Source organism: Scyliorhinus canicula, chromosome 1 (genome assembly GCF_902713615.1).
Source record: "Scyliorhinus canicula chromosome 1, sScyCan1.1, whole genome shotgun sequence".
NCBI lineage: Eukaryota > Metazoa > Chordata > Chondrichthyes > Carcharhiniformes > Scyliorhinidae > Scyliorhinus > Scyliorhinus canicula.
Genome location: NC_052146.1, coordinates 303,601,310 through 303,620,408, shown reverse-complemented (window position 1 = coordinate 303,620,408; position 19,099 = coordinate 303,601,310). Strand labels below are relative to the sequence as shown.

The following is a 19,099-nucleotide window of genomic DNA, read 5'->3' as shown; positions in this document are numbered from 1 at the left end:
ATTTTTCTAACAATCAACAGTGTTTCATGGTATTCAATAACCTTTTTAATTCCAGATATTGTGCTGAGTTGAAATTGCATCACTTGCCATGGAATTTGAACCTGGGTCTCCAGATCATTATCCTGGTTCTCTGGATTACTAGTCCAGCGACAATACCACTATGCCACCACCTCCCCTCAAATGGGGACAGATTAGGAGTGAGTGGGAATAAGTGGATAGCTCATTGAAAGAGCTGGCACTGGGATGATGGGCTGAATGGCCTTCGTTTGTAGTATAAGATTCTACAATCTGTAACACTGCAATCCTCACTGTGCTTATTCCATCAGGTATACACCTGTTGGTTGTGGGTTAACTTCCTGCAATGTGCTCCTCGCCTTGGATTAACTATGGGTGACATGCTCCTCACTGTGCATTTTTGTGGACATGTAACACACGGAAAACTAATCTGGGACGATACAAAATCAGGGTGAGCCCTTGATTAAGCAGATGCCTGAATAATGGAGGTGGTTTTAAGACCGTTTTACTGAGACAATGTCTGCAGCAGCTGTTTGATAAAGAACTGCCAAGACCCAAGAGTGGAAATCTGATTTCATACTTATTTATTATGGTAATCCCCTCCCTCCACCTTGCCAGCCAGCGCACCCAATGTAATTACAATTTACCCAGCGGCGAATTAAAGATTCTTGCAATTTGTTTCATTTTCTTTAATCCCGTTGCGAACCTGGGCTTGCGAGTGGAAAGGAAAAAGGCACTACACAAAGCAAATGCAGGACAGGGGCCAGGAAGGAAAGCCGAGAACACCACTCGCTACGTGAATATGGAAGCATGTCAGCTTTCGAAAAGAGGAAAACGAAGCAAGCGGATTGATCCAAACATTCTCCCAGTGGTCTCAACAAAACCATAACTCAACGAGCGGTTGTAAATTCTGAATATTGGACCGTCTCACTTTCTCCGAAATCTGGAACTTTGGCACTTAGAGGTTAAGCGATACCAGCTGCAACGAGGGGGGTTAAGAACAAAAGCATTCACAAGAAGTTACCCCTTTTACACTCACCAGCATACAGCCCAAGGACACTAGAAAATCATGAACAAGAGTTTACAGAAAGCACTTTACTAGATTACAGAGGTTTCTAAAGCCCGGATACAAAGGCTGGCCTTTCTCCCCCATCTCCCATCAAAGCAATAATTATTTCACCCAGACAGCGAGAGATTTTGCAATCAATGACGCCTGTGCAATTAAGACAAACTCAGATAAATACTAAGGAGGCCCAGCACGAGTGGAATTGGGTCTCCGAGAGTTGGCAGTGCTGCAGACAGGACTGGTCCATCACCGAAGTTTGAGCGACAGAGACTGCAGTTAAAGCCACAGAAGGTGCAGGAGTCTGTGACAGACATCACTTTCGAGTTGTACGTCCTCACTGTCCTACTCCCTGTGTTTAAAGCAAAACATGACAATCATTTGCGCTGAATTACATTTTCAAAAATCTATTTTAGCACGAGAATATCAGCAGTCCTGGGATTCCCTCTGTTAGGGGAAATGGATAGATTTGATAAAAGAGCAATTGAAGCTAACACACAAGTATATGCTGGTCAAATTCTTATAAGGGCTGGTTTAGCTCAGTGGGCTAGACAGCTGGTTTGTGATGCAGTGCAAGGCTAGCAGCACGGGTTCAATTCCTGTACCAGCTTACCCGAAAAGGCTAGGGGCTTTTCACAGTAATTTTCATACTTGTGACAATAAAAGATTATTATTAGGGGCTGGTTTAGCACAGTGGGCTAAATAACCAGCTTGCAATGCAGAACAATGCCAGCAGCGTGGGTTCAATTCCTGTACCGGCCTCCCTGAACAGGTGTTGGAATGTGGTGACTAGGGTCTTTTCACAGTAACTTCATTGTCAGTAACTTCAGCTTGTGACAATAAACGATTATTATTATTGTACCCAAGTGAGCTTTACACAGCCCAAGGATCTGAGATGAGCAGGACTCGCCAGCAAGGATGCTTATAGTTTGACGCAGATAGTCTCTGGCTAGAAGATAATGGTCCTGCTTCTAGGTGAAGGTTTAATAACCATAGTGTTAGTTTTTATCATATAATTTACAGTGCAGAAGGAGACCATTTGGCCCATCGAGTCTGCACAGGCTCTTGGAAAGAGCACCTTACCCAAGGTCAACACCTCCACCCTATCCCCATAGCCCAGTAACCCCACCCAACACTAAGGGCAATTTTGGACACTAAGGGCAATTTATCATGGCCAATCCACCTAACCTGCACATCTTTGGACTGTGGGAGGAAACCGGAGCACCCAGAGGAAACCCACTCACACACAGGGAGAACGTGCAGAATCCGCACAGACAGTGACCCAAGCTGGAATCGCATCTGGGACCCTGGAGCTGTGAAGCAATTGTGCTATCCACAAGACAAGATCAAAAATGAAACAATGTCCTGAGGACTGATTAACTGTGTATCTGTGACTCAGAGCTGAGAGTGTTGTATTAGAGTGTTGCAGAATCATCAAATCCCTGCAGTGCAGGTGGAGGCCATTCGGCCCTTCGAGTCTGCGCCGACCCTCCGAGAGAGCACCTACCTAGGCCCACTCACCCGCCCTATCCCTGTAACCCCACCTAACCTGCACATCGTTGGACTTGTGGGAGGAAACCGGAGCAACTGGAGGAAACCCATGCAGACACTGGGAGAACGTGCAGACTCCACACAATCACCCAAGGCCGGAATTGAGCCTGTGTCCCTGGTGCTGTGAGGCAGCAGTGCCACCATGCTGCCCTTCATGCCACAGTGCCACCCTTGATTTATTAGTGGTCACCAAGACAGTGCTCGCCATGAATAAACTATTGTAATCTGTACCCGGGTTTCCTGTGGTTAGTTCGTAGAAGTCCTTCATCATCACTTGGTCAAAGTCCTGGACCTCCCTACCTAACAACACCATGTCAGCAGCTTCACCATACAGAGGACGCAGCCCATCTTCTTCTCAAGGGCTCCTAGGCATGGGCAATAAGTGAAGGCTTTGCCAGAAAAGTCTACATTCTGAGATGCATTAAAAAAGTTAGAGGCTGAAGGTTGAGTTATTTTTTCAACTAATTATTACCTTAAATGCCCTTACTAGTTTCTATCGAGAGAGCAAGATGGAGAATCAAAACCCCCAGAGTAGGACCTCACCCGAAGGTCACATGTAAAGACTGAAGTAATTTAACAAGTGCTGAGTGTTCTTTGGGTTGAACAGCAACTGTGAACATGTGGGGTGGGATTCTTCTGAAACCGGCAGGGCGGGCAACTCCGGCGTGAAGGAGTGGCGTGAACCACTCCAGCGTCGGGCTGCTCCGAAGGTGCGGAACTCTCCCCACCTTCAGGGGCTAGGCTGGCGCCGACGTGGTTTGCGCCGTGCCGACCAGCGCAGAAGGGGCTTGGCGCCATGCCAACTGGTGCCGAAGGGCCTCCGACGGCCGGCAAGAGTTGGCGCACGCACGGGAGCGCCAGCGTGTGCTGGCGTCATCCCAGCGCATGCGTGGTGGGGGGGGGGGGGGGGGGGGGGGTTCATCTCCGTGCCAGCCATCACGGACCGGTACACCAGCCGGCGCGGAGGAATAATGTCCCCCTATGGCACAGGCCCGCCCGCGGTTCGGTGGGCTCCGATCGCAGGCCAGGCCACCATGGGGACAACCCCGGGGCTGGATAACCCCCCCCCCTCCAAGGACCACGGATGCCGCCCACGGAGCCAGGTACCACAGGTAAGTACCTGTTGTAACATATGCCAGTGGGACCGGCCAAAAACGGGCGGCCACTCAGCCCATCGCGGACCGGAGAAACGCCGGCGGGGCCGTTGCCAGCGGCTGCCGATCAGCGGGGCACGATTCCCACCCCCGCCAAATCCCCGGATCCGGAGAATTCGGCAGCCGACGGGGGCGGGATTCACGCCGCCCCCCCGGCGATTCTCTGACCCGGCAAGGAGTCGGAGAATCCTGCCCACGATTCCCAAAGCTCTCCACGAGCGGAGATTTTCCTCATCTCAGGCAGCACTTTATTCCTTCCTCCTCTGTTGGGAGTTTCTCAGTGGGTGGCAGCATATGATGGACAGGAGGGCAGCAATGGGGACCCCAACGGCATCCTGCCTTCACTGTGGCCCGTGGTTGGGTTTCCCACCCTGCTGCCAATTGAGACGATGAAGTAGCATTTATTACCCAATGAAGGGCCTCTCCCCTCTGCTGCTGGTATGAGCCCAGTGGCAGGCGGGCCTGCAGTCACACAGGAAACATCCAAACTTGTGCTTGTGATTTCCTGGGGAGGGGTGGTGAAGTCGGGGGGGGGGGGGGGGGGGGGGGGGGGGGGGAATCTCTTGTTCAAAGGTGTTCAGGGCCTGATCGAGCAAGATGGCGTCGGGAGGTGGAGAACCTGCTGAGAACCACCCCCTGCCCTCCCTGTCAATCCCCCTCCTGTATTCTGCTGCCCCCTCCCATCACCACTTACCACTGACGTGGGTCACTCTGCAATCTGAGCCTCTGGTGGGCGTCCTACTGGTAGCAGCCATTGCCTCTCCGGCCACGCTGCTGGTAAAAGAACTGCCAGCCTCTGATTGGCTGGCAAGCTCTTGGTGGCCAGCCACTCCCTGCTCCCAGGGTCCTGATCCTGTGGAAGGCTCACTGTCTTGACTGCCCGATTGGTACTTAATACCTGAGGGCCCTCCGAAGGAGGTGGTGCAGGCTTCTCGCCAGCTCAGCAGCCAGTGGTCGAGCTTTCGGGAATTGGAAGATGCAGCACATTTTGGTCATTTGAGCAGCCATGTTCGGGAAATATGAGGGTGCATATGTGCGGTGGGGGGGGGGGGGGGGGGGGGGGGGGGGGGGTGAGGAAAATTGACCTTTGGGTTTTAACCTTTCACCCATTCCGAATAAAACCTCTGTGGGCAATGTATTGCTGGCGCCCTACGCCCTACTCCTGCTTGCCCTAGTGGCAGACTACAGAATAGCAAATGCAGAGGTCAGGTAGGTTACCAACCACATTGGTCACAATTACTTTATGACTTGGCCAGACTCAAAGGAAAGGAAGCTGGATGGGGCACTTTCTCTTCCAAATGGCCCTCAGTCACTGTGTGGAGAACCACAGGACAATAAATATACACAGCGCCAACACAGAGTTTCTTGGTGTAGTGAAGACTATCATTTCAAGTCTCCATCTAAACAAAAGCAATTTGTATCCCATTTCAGATCGCTCCATCTCAATGGAATGTGTTATGTTCTGTGTCGTGGCCGTAGTATAGATGCTCACAGAGCATCTAGTTCTTTAACTAGTAAGATAGTTTATTAACAAAATGAACATGGGGAAAGATAAGTAATGATACAAACGGTAATGAATAAGCAAATTCAGTGAATTCTCCTGGAGTTACTTCTAGTGTGACTATCCTCTAATACGGCTTACTACCAACTGACGGATATTTCGAGTCACATGATGGATCTCTTTCACCACCTGCTGGTTGGAGATTGTATCAATAACTACATACATGAATGGATGCCTATGGACATTACCGGGGACATGCATATCACCACAGAGTGCAGTTCAGCCTTGGGATCTATGCTGGAGCCGGAGAAAGACATCAACAGGTTTGGGATACAACATTTGCAAAAAGGGAGAGAAAAAGCTTTAAAAATGGAACTGGACCAATATATGGAGTGAGTATGAAAGCCACTGTGACCGCCATTAAGTTGAAGGCAGGAATGGATTGCAAACAGCAAACACAGACTATTCAACTGAAGAAGCACTGCCAATCCTGGAAAATTGAAAGACAAACTGAAAGCGCTGGAAATACTCAGCAGGTTAGGCATCTGCATAGAGAAGAATAGAGTCCATGTTTCAGGTTGATACTTAAACAGATTAATCTATTATAAAGAGCTTCTCAAAGGCAGCAGCATTATTTCGCCAACAATATACAGTCAGTGCAGGATAGTTACATCGTACAAACGATCCCAGTCACTCATTGCAGTGCAGGCTCCAGATATGATGGGGAAATTTCTCAATCTTCTCCATTCAGGCCACAGACCCACAACCACACCCAAAAACACGCAAAATAAATAAGCATCTCACCTGGCTCGTAATATTCAAACACGCTCACCACAGCATCCTGCGCATTCGCGACTTTGGAATCCCTTACAACTGGAATGGTCAGACAAACCTCCGTCTCGTTCAACTGGAAAGCAAAAAGAGCAAATGATGTTTCTTTGTGAATGCACTTTACACAAATTCACTCCTAAATCGACACAGGAAAATCTTTTCTTAAACACTGAAGTCATTAAAGGAAGCTACCACTGATGCCCATGAATGGTTGAAAAGTGTTCTCCAACTCACCGAGTCAAAATACACGCACACTTTCCCAGCTTCGAACTCTACTTTTTTGATGAGGTTGTTGGTCTGTACACCATCCATCTCCGGGACGAAGCCACTCAGCATCCCAACTTCCATCAGAACCATGCCTGTGCTCGAACTATTTTCCCCACCTCGATACCTTAAGCAACAGAGGCAAAACAAAACTCACTCTTCTGACAAATTAAGTGCATTGCACTTTTCTCCTTCCCTTTCAAGAGCAAGATTAGGCGTTGCTCATCCAGCCTTCGTCTTTCAAAGATGTGCAGCATGGTGGCACAGTGGTTAGCACTGCTGCCTCACAGCACCGGGGATCCGGTTTCAATTCCCGGCTTGGATCACTGTCTGTGCGGAGCCTGCACGTTCTCCCCGTGTCTGCGTGGGTTTCCTCCGGGTGCTCCGGTTTCCTCCCACAGTCCAAAGATGATGAGGTTAAGTGGTTTGGTCATGATAAATTGCCCCTTAATATCCAAAGATGTGCAGGTTAGGTGGGGATCGGGCGGGGGAGTGGGCCTTGGCAGGGTGCGCTTTTGGAGGGTTAGTACACACTCAATGGGCCAAATGGCCTCCCTCTGCACTGTAAGGATTCTATGATTATATGAGTGCTATTTGCCAATATTCGCTGTCACTCCCTCAAAGAGTATGGGATGGAATTGGAGTTGGATATTTTCCTTCATATTTATTTCCAAATCCAGAACAAACTGACAATTACTGACTTGATTTGATTGACTTATTGATTTATTGTCACATGTACCGAAGTACAGTGAAAAGTATTTTTCTGCGGTCGAGGGAACGTACACAGTACGTACATAGTGGACAAAAAGAATAATCGACAGAGTACATTGACAAATGGTACATCGACAAACAGTGATTGGTTACAGTGCGGAACAAGGGGGCCAAACAAAGCAAATACATGAGCAAGAGCAGCAGAGGGCAGCGTGAAAAGTGTTCTTACAGGGAACAGATCAGTCCGAGGGGGAGTCGTTGAGGAGTCCATTGGTTGTGGGGAAGAAGCTGTTCCGATGTCCTATGACACAGAGTTGAATATAAATATTACTGCAGTTCTTGAACTGACAGTAATAATTGATGTCAAAATGTATTGTTGGGTTAAACATATAGTTAATGTCGATGAAATCATCGCTACATTCAATTGGAATGACATTGAGCCAATTGGAATGGCATTGAGCAACAGAATGAAGGTAGAAAATGCAGTTAAATGGTTTTGCAACAACTGACGGCCAAACAACTATAAGGTAGAGATTGGATCATCTTTTCATGAGGATGTAACAAAGTTGTATTGTATTCATGGGAGTGCTGATTTTCATGCTCGCATGAACTCATTATAAATAAAGTGGTTTTGTGTAGGCATAGATGCAACAGGACATAACTGCATTATATATCCGGACAGGAACTTCTAAAAGAAAAAGAGGTTTTACTTTAATATAGGAGCATAAAAATATGAGGTCAGGGGTAGGTGGGAGCTCAGGAGAGATTTGACAAAGGTGTCATGGAGACACGGCAAAGGGAGTGTTAATGATAGTGTTAAAGACTAAAGAAGGTGCTAATAGTGCCATAAAAGTCATATAGCAGAACGTGTTTGTAGCAGAACTGGGGTGAGCATTCAGCAAAAGCAAAATAAGATATCAGTCGCCCCATGGGAAAGGGAATTAGGGAAAAATATAAAATATCAAAATGAAGGAGGGAGTCCACGGCCTGAAGTTGTTGAAGTCAATATTAAAAGTCCAAAGGGCTGTTAAGTGCCTAATCAGAAGATGAGGTGCTGTTCCTCCAGTGAAGTGAAACACAAACTGTTTCTCTCTCCACAGACGCTGCCAGACCTGCTGAGACGTTCCAGCATTTTCTGTTTTATTTCACATTTCCAGCATCTGCAGTATTTTGCTTTTCTTATAAAAAATGAGAAGTGGGAGCTGGAGTAGGCCATCTAGCCCCTCAAGCCAACATTTAATAAGATGATGGCCGATCTTCTACTGCAAATCCCTTTCAAACCCGACTCATACTTCTTGATCTCCTTCTTGTCCAAAAAAAGGTATCAATGAGCTGGACCATGAATTAAACTTATGTGGCAGTGAAATGCAAATTCTAATCAATGGACCACCATAGTGCATTATACAACCTCGGGACAGCCCAAACCTTTATATCCAATGAAGTGCTTTAGAAGTAACAACAAGGTCATAATGTGGCTCATTTATGCTTGCTCAGAAAAAACATGCATTGGCATTAAATGATGCATTTCCTGCAAACAAAAGGAATACGATCAAGACTTGTTCCTTTCTTTGAAATACCCAGAAGCTTGGGGAGGCTATATTTCCCTGAAGGTTTCTCTCTGGCAATGTCTTGGCCAATCAGAGTTGACTTGCCAGCCAATCAATGCCCTTCTCTTTTGCAGTGTAAATTGTTGCGGGCATTTGAAATTTGCTCTTCTTGCATTTGTCCTGGTGAGTGTAAGATGGAAAGCTTCGGCAACATTTCGCAATACTTTAAAGATGGGGTACTCGCAGGGATATCTGCTGCTTTTTTTTTGTTGCTCCTCAGATAAACAGAGTGGTGAAGGAGAGCGACAGGAGATCCATCGTCTGTCGCAACACAAAGAGTCTCACCAGTCTGTGGTGGATCTTGCCGATTAATCAGCAAACCCTCAAGCATTTGGTTGTGCGTGTACTGTACAGCTCAGGAAGGAACAGTAGTTGGGGAAACGCCTCAGTTGATAAATCACAAGATATGTTCACCAAAGAGCCAACTTCCCTCTATGTCCCTCTTACAACATTCAGCTGGGCCCTGGACCTAAGCCATTGTTGCTGGCATTTTGTTGATGCACTCAACATTGCCAATTTTTGATTGTCACAGAGAAATTGATGGTTCTCTCTGCTCAGGACGCCCTTCTACTGATATCCTTGTAAAACATTTTATTGTTCCTTATCATGTTCCTATTAATTCTTCTCCCATGTACTTCCCCTTTGCTACCATTCGGTATTCCCAGCATTAACCTCCTTCACTTTTTTCCCATTTTGCTGCAGGTTTTCATTCATTACAAATACAATGTCGCTCGAAAAACGAGCAGGTTGAGGAGTGAATAAATGGACGTCTTTAGAATAATGACAGAGCTCATTAGGATAGGCTGTGAGAAGGTGGTCCTGTCTGTCAGGGGAGAGCAGAGATATAAATATTAGATAATCACTATTAAATCAAATAGGGGATTCAGGAGAAACATTTTCAACTCAGAAGGTGGCGAGAACATGGCACTCACAAGGAGTAACCGACGTGAATTGTATCGATGGAGTTAAGGGGAAACTCAGTAAAGAGAGGGAGAAAGGAATGGAAGGATATGCTGAAGTATGGGGTGGTAGGAGGGTCACGTGGAGCATAAAACCCGCCATGAGCTGGTTGGGCTGAATGGACTGCTTTCTGCTATTAATTCCACATAATCTTCACTCACTTTCTTCTTCCATTCTAATTGTTTGCGAACTGAACCTTAGCTTACAGAAATGATGAATAACGTCCTTTTGTTTAAAGAAAATGGAATAGCTTTAGTCTGTACCTTTACTGTCTCCTTTTTAAAAATATCCCAGTGTTATTCTCCTCTCCTGTCAGCCAATTTCTCATTTGGAAATCCATCCAAAACCAATCTGGCGTTTGAGATTTTACCCTAAACCTCCCAGCTCGTGCACATCAGCAATTCCAGTCAGGGACACTGGGTGGCGACTGGGAGCACGACCCCAAAGCTGCTTTGGCTCAGGTACATTTAGTACTGCTCCGACTGAGATCAGTTAACTCGTGGGAAATAATGGCCCAGATCTTCCGATCTGATCGGAACCCATATTTCTAACCACGATCAGAGAACAAAATGCAGACTTTATCTTCCTCCGATATCTCTGAGTGATGTAATGATGGAGGATCCTGCAGAAGTCAGTGCAGGAAACGTGGGAGGGAAGAGCGTAGATGCCATGTTCTCTTTTAACGGCACTCGATGCCACATCCAAGTAAGAAAAGCGCTTAATGCCCCAAAGCTTCTTCGGGAGGTTATGGAGAGAATTTAAGTGCATTGGGTAAATGGATAAGGGTGTGTGAGGGATGGGGTTAAGAGGGCAGGGTCTGTAAGGTAAGGTGAGGGGTACGGCTTGTAAGGTAAAGGTGTCGGACAGCTGGATGGGTCAGTGGCTAGAGTGAGTAAGGCAAGAGGGTAGGATGTGTGAGGTAACTGGGTTAAGGGTCAGGTTGAGTAATGTAGTTGGGTAGAATGGCAGGTGGAAGGTGACCATCAAAGTTACTCACTTATTCTAGACAGAAGAAGACATAAAAACATAAAAAAAATAGGAGCAGGATTAGCTATCTGGCAGGGATGGCACAGTGTTTGACACTGCTGCCTCACAACGCCAAGGACCCGGGGTTCAATTCCGGCCTCGTGTGACTATGCGGACTCTGTACGTTATCCCTGTGTCTGCGTGGGTTTCCTCCGGGTGCTCCAGTTTCCTCCCACAAGTCCAAAGACATGCGGGTTAGTTAGACTGGCCATGCTAGTGTCCCTTAGTGTCCCGAGCTCAGGTGGGTTTACGGGGTGGCGGCGAGTGGGTCTAGGTAGGGTGCTCTTTCAGGCAGTGGGTGCAGACTCGATGGGCCGAATGGCCTCCTTCTGCTCTGTAGGGATTCTATGATTCTATTCAGCTATCGAGCTGATCTGATTGCGGCCTCAACTCTATTTTCTTGTCTGCTCTCACTCCAAAAATCATCCATATATTCAATGACCCAGCCTTCGCTGTCTGCTGGGAGAGAGAACACCAACAACCCTCTGAGAGAGGAAAGTCCTCCTCAGCTCCACCTTAAATAGGAGACCCTTTATTTTTAAATTGTCCTCCCTCCTTCTAGATTCTCCCACAAAGTGGACACATCGTCTCAGCATCTAAGGGCAATGAGGGATGGGCAATAAGTGAAGTACTTTTGAAGTGTGTTCCCTGTTATATTGAAAGGAAAAAATTTGCTCACAGCAAGCTCCCACCAACAGCCATGTGTTAAATTACCAAATAACACAAGGGTGACTAACCAGCAATTGTCTTGGCAACGATCCTGAGGATGAAAGAATGAATTGAAAAAATCCGAGCGATGGTTACCTGGTACAGATGTGCAGTATCAGGTGATTCAGGTCATCCTTATGATCCAAAACATCAACATCCAAATCAAACACCTCCTGCGACTCCGCAGACTGAAGCCTCGTCGATGCGACTTTACTTTGCAGATTGAAGAGAATATTAAACTGGAGAAATAAAATCCTGCATTTATTATCCAATAATAACATCAAATTATTCTCCCGGTTAAACTCGCGACTTCCTATTTGTTCGAACAAATGTTACTGTCCACGTATACTTCTTTAAAATTGAATTCGCTATTTTTGCTGTTCACTATATTGTCTCCATTTACACTGGTGGGACCAACGGCAGATTGAGCAATCACTTTCCTGAACACCTCCATTCCGCTTGGCAGTACAATCTGAAGTTTCGGGCTGGTGTTGTTTCAACTCTCTGTCCATCTCCCACACTGACCTCATTATCCTTGGCTTCTTCAATGTTTCTATCAGAGTCCAGTGGAAACTCAAAGAACAGCACATAATTTTTAAATTCCGGACTTAACATCGAGCTCAACAATTTCAGTTCCTAACCACGGCTTGCATTTTATTTTAGACAGCAGCTGCCGAAGATGCTTCTGCTGTTGCCATTCACACCTCTTCTATACCCATCTTTCTTTCCTTCCTTTATTTGTCCCATGATCAGCCCCTTTTGTCATTGAGATGCCCCCGTGTCTTCCACCCTAGCAGGGACTTTCCCTTTTGATCTTTCCTCCCCCACTTTCCCCGTCTCTGTGCCTGTTTCAAATCAGTTAAACTTTTCCCCGTATTGATGACAGGTCATCGACCTGAAACATTAACTCTGTTCCTCTCTCTGCAGTTATGCCAGAACGTTCCCATCATTTTGTGGTCTTTTTTATTTGTGGTTTCCAGCATCCGCAGTAACCTGTGTTTGTTTTGTCACAGTTTCCATACCATTTACACAATTGTCAGCCAGACAGTATTGTGTAGAATTATGTGAAAATGAAACATTTGCTACATCACCAGTACGACTACGCCCATTGGCTGTAAAGTGCCTTGGACCATCTTGGCGTTATAAATGCAAGTTCCTTCCATAAAGATCAAAAAGATTGCAAAGTCTCCGAATGGTTTTTACGGTTTCGAAATTCTCTCTCTCACATTCATTGTACACAAAAAGAGCATAACGGCTATTTAATGCCAGAAGTGTGCAGCAAACATGTCCTGATAGAGTGCTGTGCAGTTAGTTGACTGCCATGCCTCTGATAACAGGGGCAGAATTCTCCGACCCCCCGGGCGATTCTCCGGCCCGCAATGGGCCGAAGTCCTGCCGCTGACAGGCCAATCCCGCCGACATGGTTTAAACCACCTCTGTGCCGGCGGGATTGGTGGCGCGAGCGGGCCCCCGGGGTTCTCGGGGGGCGAGGGGCGATCGGACGCCGGGGGTGCCCCCACGGTGGCCTGGCCCGCGATCAGGGCCCACCGATCGGTGGGCGGGGCCAGTGCCGTGGGGGCACTGTTTTCTTCCGCCCGCCGCCACGGCCATCCACCAAGGCGGAGGCGGAAGAGACCCCCTCCGCCGGCGAAGGCCTTTTGGCCAGCCCAATGCCGGGCGGCGTAGCGCCAAAGGCTGTTGGTGCCAGTTTTGACGCCATCGGCGGAGCGGGAGCCACTCCAGCGTGGGCCTAGCCCTTAAAGGTGCGGAGAATTCCGCACCTTGGGGAAGCCCGACGCCGGAGTGGTTGGCACTACCCCGCTACGCCGGGACACCCCCGCCCCGCCGGGTAGGGGAGAATTTCGCCCCAGATTTGGGAGAGTGTTTATCACCTAATTTCTGGCATGATACAGATGCTTTTCATAGTAACTTCATGCTTGTGACAATAAAAGATTATTATTATATTATTATTATATTGTGGTTCCTCAGGTTCTGCAGGCCTTGCTTCCATTTGAATATGAGAGCTGGGATATTCAAAATACCGGGAGGTCTCCACATGTATTTTGTGGAATAAAAAAGCAACAAACTGGTTCAACAACAAGAAATCTCATGGCAGCAGCAAATGGGTTTCGGATGCTATGATTTGTTCACAAAACTATTCTAAAAGCTGCAGTAATTTAGGGAATCCTGCCCTGTTTGTCGTTACCCTTAGCAGGATGTCGGCTCCCATGTTACGTCTCACTCATCTGTTTTGCACCATCCTCACATATCCGCTGCATCTCGTCTGCAACCGCTCTGTGAGGTCAGTCATCCAACTTTGCCGAGGTCGACCCCCCCTCCTTATTGCTGCCTTCCACGTTGCCCTCTCAAAGAGATCTCTATGGCTTTTTATAATAATAATCTTTCTAATAATCTTTATTGTCACAAGTAGGCTGACATTACCACTGCAATGAAGTTACTGTGAAAATCCCCTCGTCGCCACATGCCAGCGCCTGTTCAGAGTTTCCAAATGACCTAAAAAGCACGTCTTTCGGGACTTGTGGGAGGAAACCGGAGCACCCGGAGGAAACCCACGCAGACACGGGGAGAAAGTGCAGACTCCGCACAGACAGTGACCCAAGCCGGGAATCAAACCTGGGACCCTGGAACTGTGAAGCAACAGTGCTAACCACTTGTACTATGGTGCCGCCTATCGTGCTTTTCAGCTCTGATGAATTGGCTGAAATACTGGCATTGACTTTTCTGGATGTCACTTCTTACAGTTCTTTCTGCTCCCTTAATTTCAAGCACCTCCCAATTTGTCCTATGGTCTGTAGCTGGTTTAGCACAGTGGGATAAACAGCTGGCTTGTAATGCAGAACAAGGCCAGCAGCGTGGGTTCAATTCCCGTACCGGCCTCCACGAACAGGCGCCGGAATTTGGCGATAGGGGCTTTCCACAGTAATTTCATTGAAGCCTACTTGTGACAATAAGCGATTATCACTGTTATTAGATGAAATTTTTCGCATAGGTCTTGGCATCCACATTTCAAAAGCCTCTATTGGTACAGACTCGATGGGCCGAAGGGCCTCTTCTGTGCTATACTATTCAATGATTCTGTGTGATTCTTCCACAGATCTTTATTTCTTTTCCCTTCCCAGAGGCAGTCAGAAGAGTGAATAGAATGTTGCCTCTCAGGAAATTTTTCCTTGTGACAAGTTTGACTTTTCTTGTTGTTATTACGTACTCCATTTCACAAAATCACTTCTGTCTATCTCTATCCTTTTTTTTCTAATTTCAGCCTCACATCGACTATCTTCTGCTACCATTCACCCGAAATAGACAAACTTATCTATTTGTTCCAGTGTGACACCATCCACTTCAATCTTCACTCTCGTTTCTTCTGATAGACATAGACATAGACTTTACAGTGCACAAGGAGGACATTTGGCTCATCGAATCCGCAGCGGAAAGGCCAACCCTCCTAAGCCCACACCTCCACCCTATCCCCACAACCCAGTAACCCCACCTAACCTCTTCGAACACTACAGGCAATTTGTCATGGCCAATCCACCTAACCTGCACATCTTTGGATTGTGGGAGGAAACCGGAGCACCCGGAGGAAACCCACGCAGACACGGGGAGAACGTGCAGACTCCGCACAGACAATAACCCAAGCCGTGAACTAAACCCAGGACCGTGACGCTGTGAAGCAACTGTGCTGACCACTGTGCTACCGTGCCGCCCACTCAATCTGCATTCTAAATGTCTGGAATTTATTTGATCTATGAGCCTTGTGGCATCAGCATTCATGGAAAGAGGGATACGCACAGCAGGGCCATTCAGCCCATTTTCAGTTTGCGAGGCGCATTGATGTTAACGCTGTATTGACCCGGTATTCTCTGTGATTGGCTGCTTGATGACAAAACCATTTGGCATCATACAATCTGACAGCAGAGAAGGAGGCCATTCAGCCCACTGTGCTTGAGTCAGGTCTTTGGGCTGCCCAATTGTCTCCCACCACTTCCCACCTCCCTGCCCACCATAAATGTTTTCTGTATCAGGTACTGACCCAGTTCTGCTTTGAGAGTATTGAATGTGCTCCCACTGTTCTTTTGGGCAGTGCGATCAGAGTTGTTATTCAGATTAGATTGCATTCATATGTGAAAAGTGACAAAGACAGCTGCTTTCCTTTGCTGGCGCCTCGCTAACAAAAGTGGCAGCCTTGAACCGCGTGGACTTCGGAGAATTTGTTTCTGGTAGTGGCTCAGAAAGCAGAAAGACAATCGCCCTCCTGCTTTTCATTACAGGAGGAATTTCAATGTCCTAAATTATAGAATTATACAATGAAAAGTTAAACCCTGAGAGAGACAAATAAAAGAATCAGTCCATAAATTATCATCACCCAGTGGAACAATATCTGATTGGCAGCCTGAAGCAATGTGCATGCCTTTGAAAAGTTTGGAGGAGGTCCGTCTTCACTGTGTTACCTCCGGACTCGCCTATTCCAATGCATTCCTGGCTGCTATCCCATAGTCTCACATCGGGATGACTTGAGGTCATCCAAAACTCTACTGTTTGTGTCTTAACTTGCAGCAAGTTCCATTCACTCCCATTACCCCTTTGTCCACTGCCCTGCATTGGCTCCCGATCAAGCACCATCTGAGGATGGATTCTTCCGCCCCGCCCGCCGTAGGAACGCCACAGGCTGGATGTGGGCCTGTAAAGGTACATTGTCATCGGCGGGAATTTCCAGTGGCCGGGCAGGCACGGCCGGAGAATCCCGCCCCTTGATTTCAACATGCTAAACCGTGTTGTCGAATCCCTCCATGGCGTTGCGCACCCTCATCACAACCCACCCCTCACTATCTCTGTAATCGTCTCCATCTCACAACCCTTGGAGATATCTGCAATTCTGGCCTCTTGTGCATTCCCAATGACTCCAGAAATTCAGAGACCTGGAATTCCCACCCTAATGCTCCCTTCCTCTCTACACCCTGTTCGCCCTTAAAGATGCTCCTTGAAACTTACCTCTTGCACAAGCTTTTGTTCATCTGGTGTAGATGCCTCGGTGTCATACTCTGTTTTATAATGGTCCTGTGAAGTGCTTTGAGGTGTCTCATTATGCAAAAGACGCTATTAAATATAAGCTGCTGTGTTCTCGTTGTTGAGTGGAAGAGCTTTTAGCTGCAAGAACAGCCTTAAGATCGGAGAATCACACTGCACAGCAGACCAATCGGCCCATCATCCCTGTTCCATTTCTGTGGTGGAGTTATTCATCCCATTGCCTCACAGCTCCAGGGATCCGGGTTCAATTCTGGCCTTGGGTGTCTGTTTGTGTGGATTCTCCCTGTGTGTGCGTGGGTTTCCTCCGGGTGCTCCGGCTTCCTCCCACAGTCCAAAGATGTGCGGGTTAGGTGGATTGGCCATGCTAAATTGCCCGTAGTGTCGGAATGTTTAGGTGGCATTATGGGGTTACAGAGGCAGGATGTGGGATTGAGCTTTGGTGGAGTGCTCGTTCAGAGGGTCGGTGTAGACTCGATGGGCCGAATGGCCTCCTTCTGCACTAAGATTCTCTGAAAATGCCTTTCCAAATCCCATATAAAATCTCCCCTTCAGCTTCTCTTATCGAAGCAGAAAAATTCCAGGTCTCTCCACATAATTGATCCCTCATATTCCTGGTATCTCTCCACAATCCCTTCAATGCCTTGACATCATTCCTCAATGTGTGGTGCCTGCAGAAACCGGCCACCATTTATCACACAGCAACAGAAAAACTGAGCACAAGAACATAAAAAAATAGGAGCAGGAATGGACTTTAAGACCTATCGAACACGGCCCAATCCCATTTTCCCGCCCACTCGCCATATCTCTTAATTCCGCAAGAGACCAAAGATCTGCCTATCCCAGCCTGAAATTTATTCAGCGATGGAGCATCCACACCCCTCCGGCATGGAGAATGCCAAAGATTCACAATCCTCTGAGTGAAGAAACTTTACCTCATCTCAGTCCTAAATGATCCCCCCCCCCCACCCCCCCCCCCCCCCCCCCCCACCACCACCACTCCGATCCTGAGACTGTGACCCCGTGTTTTAGATTTCTCCGACCAGCGGATCCAATCTCTCAGCGCCCACCCTGTCAAATCCCTGCAGGATATTGTAGGTTTCAACGACGAAGACGCTCATTCATCTAAACGCAGGTGATGAAGTTACATACCTGGAAAATGGCCAGTCCTTGTCCCTCTGCAGTTACAGTGACCAACATGGGCTGCTGAATTCCAATCTGCGCATTAAAAAAGATGGAAGTTTATAAATTGAAGCGCCTTTGCAAGTAATAGGGTGAGTAACAGAGCAAAGAGTTCTCAGCAGAATAATCTATAATGTCAATAATAATGAATATTCCTTCGTATGTCAGGAAAACAAAGGTAGTGTTTTATGGGATTTATGTTTGTACGGTAAACATGAGAAATATGGTATGGTTTTAACTGGGTTTAATTTAGTATTTCTATTTAAGGGAGGGTAAACCTATAGTTAGATTCCTGCTGGACAAAGGTGTTTCTATGTGTGAGGGTTTTGGTTTCAATTCAAACTGTGTTTAGAGAAGTTACCATGTGAAGAATGAATAAAAGCTATGGCAGCATTAATGGGGTCTTTAGGGACTTTTATGGGGAACTGTACCGGTCTGAACCCCCGGTGGAGGGGGGTGGAATGGGGCGCTTCTTGGACAAGCTGCAATTTCCGAGGGTGGAGGAGGGGCAGGTGGAGGGACTGGGGGCGCCAATTGAGCTGGAGGAGCTGGTTAAAGGGATAGGGAGCATGCAGTCGGGGAAGGCGCCGGGGCCGGACGGGTTTCCGGGCGAATTCTATAAAGGGTATGTGGACCTGTTGGGACCCCTGTTGGTCCGGACCTTTAACGAGGCAAGGGAGGGGGGGGGGGGGGGGGGCTTTTCCCCCAACTATGTCATGGGCGCTGATTTCCTTGATCCTGAAGCGGGACAAGGACCCTCTGCAGTGCGGGTCATATAGGCCGATCTCGCTGCTAAATGTAGACGCCAAGCTGCTGGCAAAGATCCTGGCCACTAGAATAGAGGATTGTGCGCTGGGGGTCATTCACGAGGACCAGACAGGGTTTGTGAAGGGAAGGCAGTTGAATACAAACATACAAAGGCTCCTCAACGTTATTATGATGCCGGCTGTGGAAGGGGAGGCGGAGATAGTGGTGACATTAGATACGGAGAAGGCCTTTGATAGGGTGGAGTGGGGGTATCTGTGGGATGTGTTGGAGAGGTTTGGGTTTGGGGTGGGGTTTGTCCATTGGGTGAGGTTGCTCCATGAGGCCCCGATGGCGAGTGTAGAATAGGAGGAGGTCGGAGTACTTCTGGCTGTACCGGGGGACGAGACAGGGGTGTCCCCTGTCCCCCTTGCTCTTTGCATTGGCAATTGAGTGCCTGGCCATGGCATTGAGGGAGTCAGGGAACTGGAGAGGCCTGGTGCTGGGTGGGGAGGAGCATCGAGTGTCACTTTATGCGGACGACTTGTTGCTGTATGTGGCGGACCCGGTGGGGGGGATGCCGGAGGTGATGAGGATTCTTAGTGAATTTGGGGGCTTCTCTGGGTATAAGCTGAACCTGGGCAAGAGCGAGTTGTTCGTGGTGCACCCAGGGGATCAGGAGGAGGGGATTGGTAGGCTCCCACTGAAGCAGGCAGGGAAGAGCTTCAGGTACCTAGGA

General features: G+C 47.9%; 1 protein-coding gene across 1 annotated transcript in view; it reads right to left on the bottom strand.

Annotated features, from left to right (window-relative positions):
- Positions 1-618: 618 nt before the first annotated feature.
- Positions 619-19,099, bottom strand: part of cd109 (CD109 molecule) — a 141,673-nt gene continuing 123,192 nt past the window's right edge. Inside the window, exons 29-33 of the mRNA XM_038816851.1 lie at positions 17,587-17,652; positions 11,488-11,630; positions 6,350-6,506; positions 6,089-6,191; positions 619-1,430 (exon numbers count right to left, since the gene is read on the bottom strand). Coding sequence (XP_038672779.1) covers positions 1,237-1,430; positions 6,089-6,191; positions 6,350-6,506; positions 11,488-11,630; positions 17,587-17,652 — 663 coding nt within the window. The 3' untranslated portion in view covers positions 619-1,236. The remainder of the gene's footprint in view (positions 1,431-6,088; positions 6,192-6,349; positions 6,507-11,487; positions 11,631-17,586; positions 17,653-19,099) is intronic.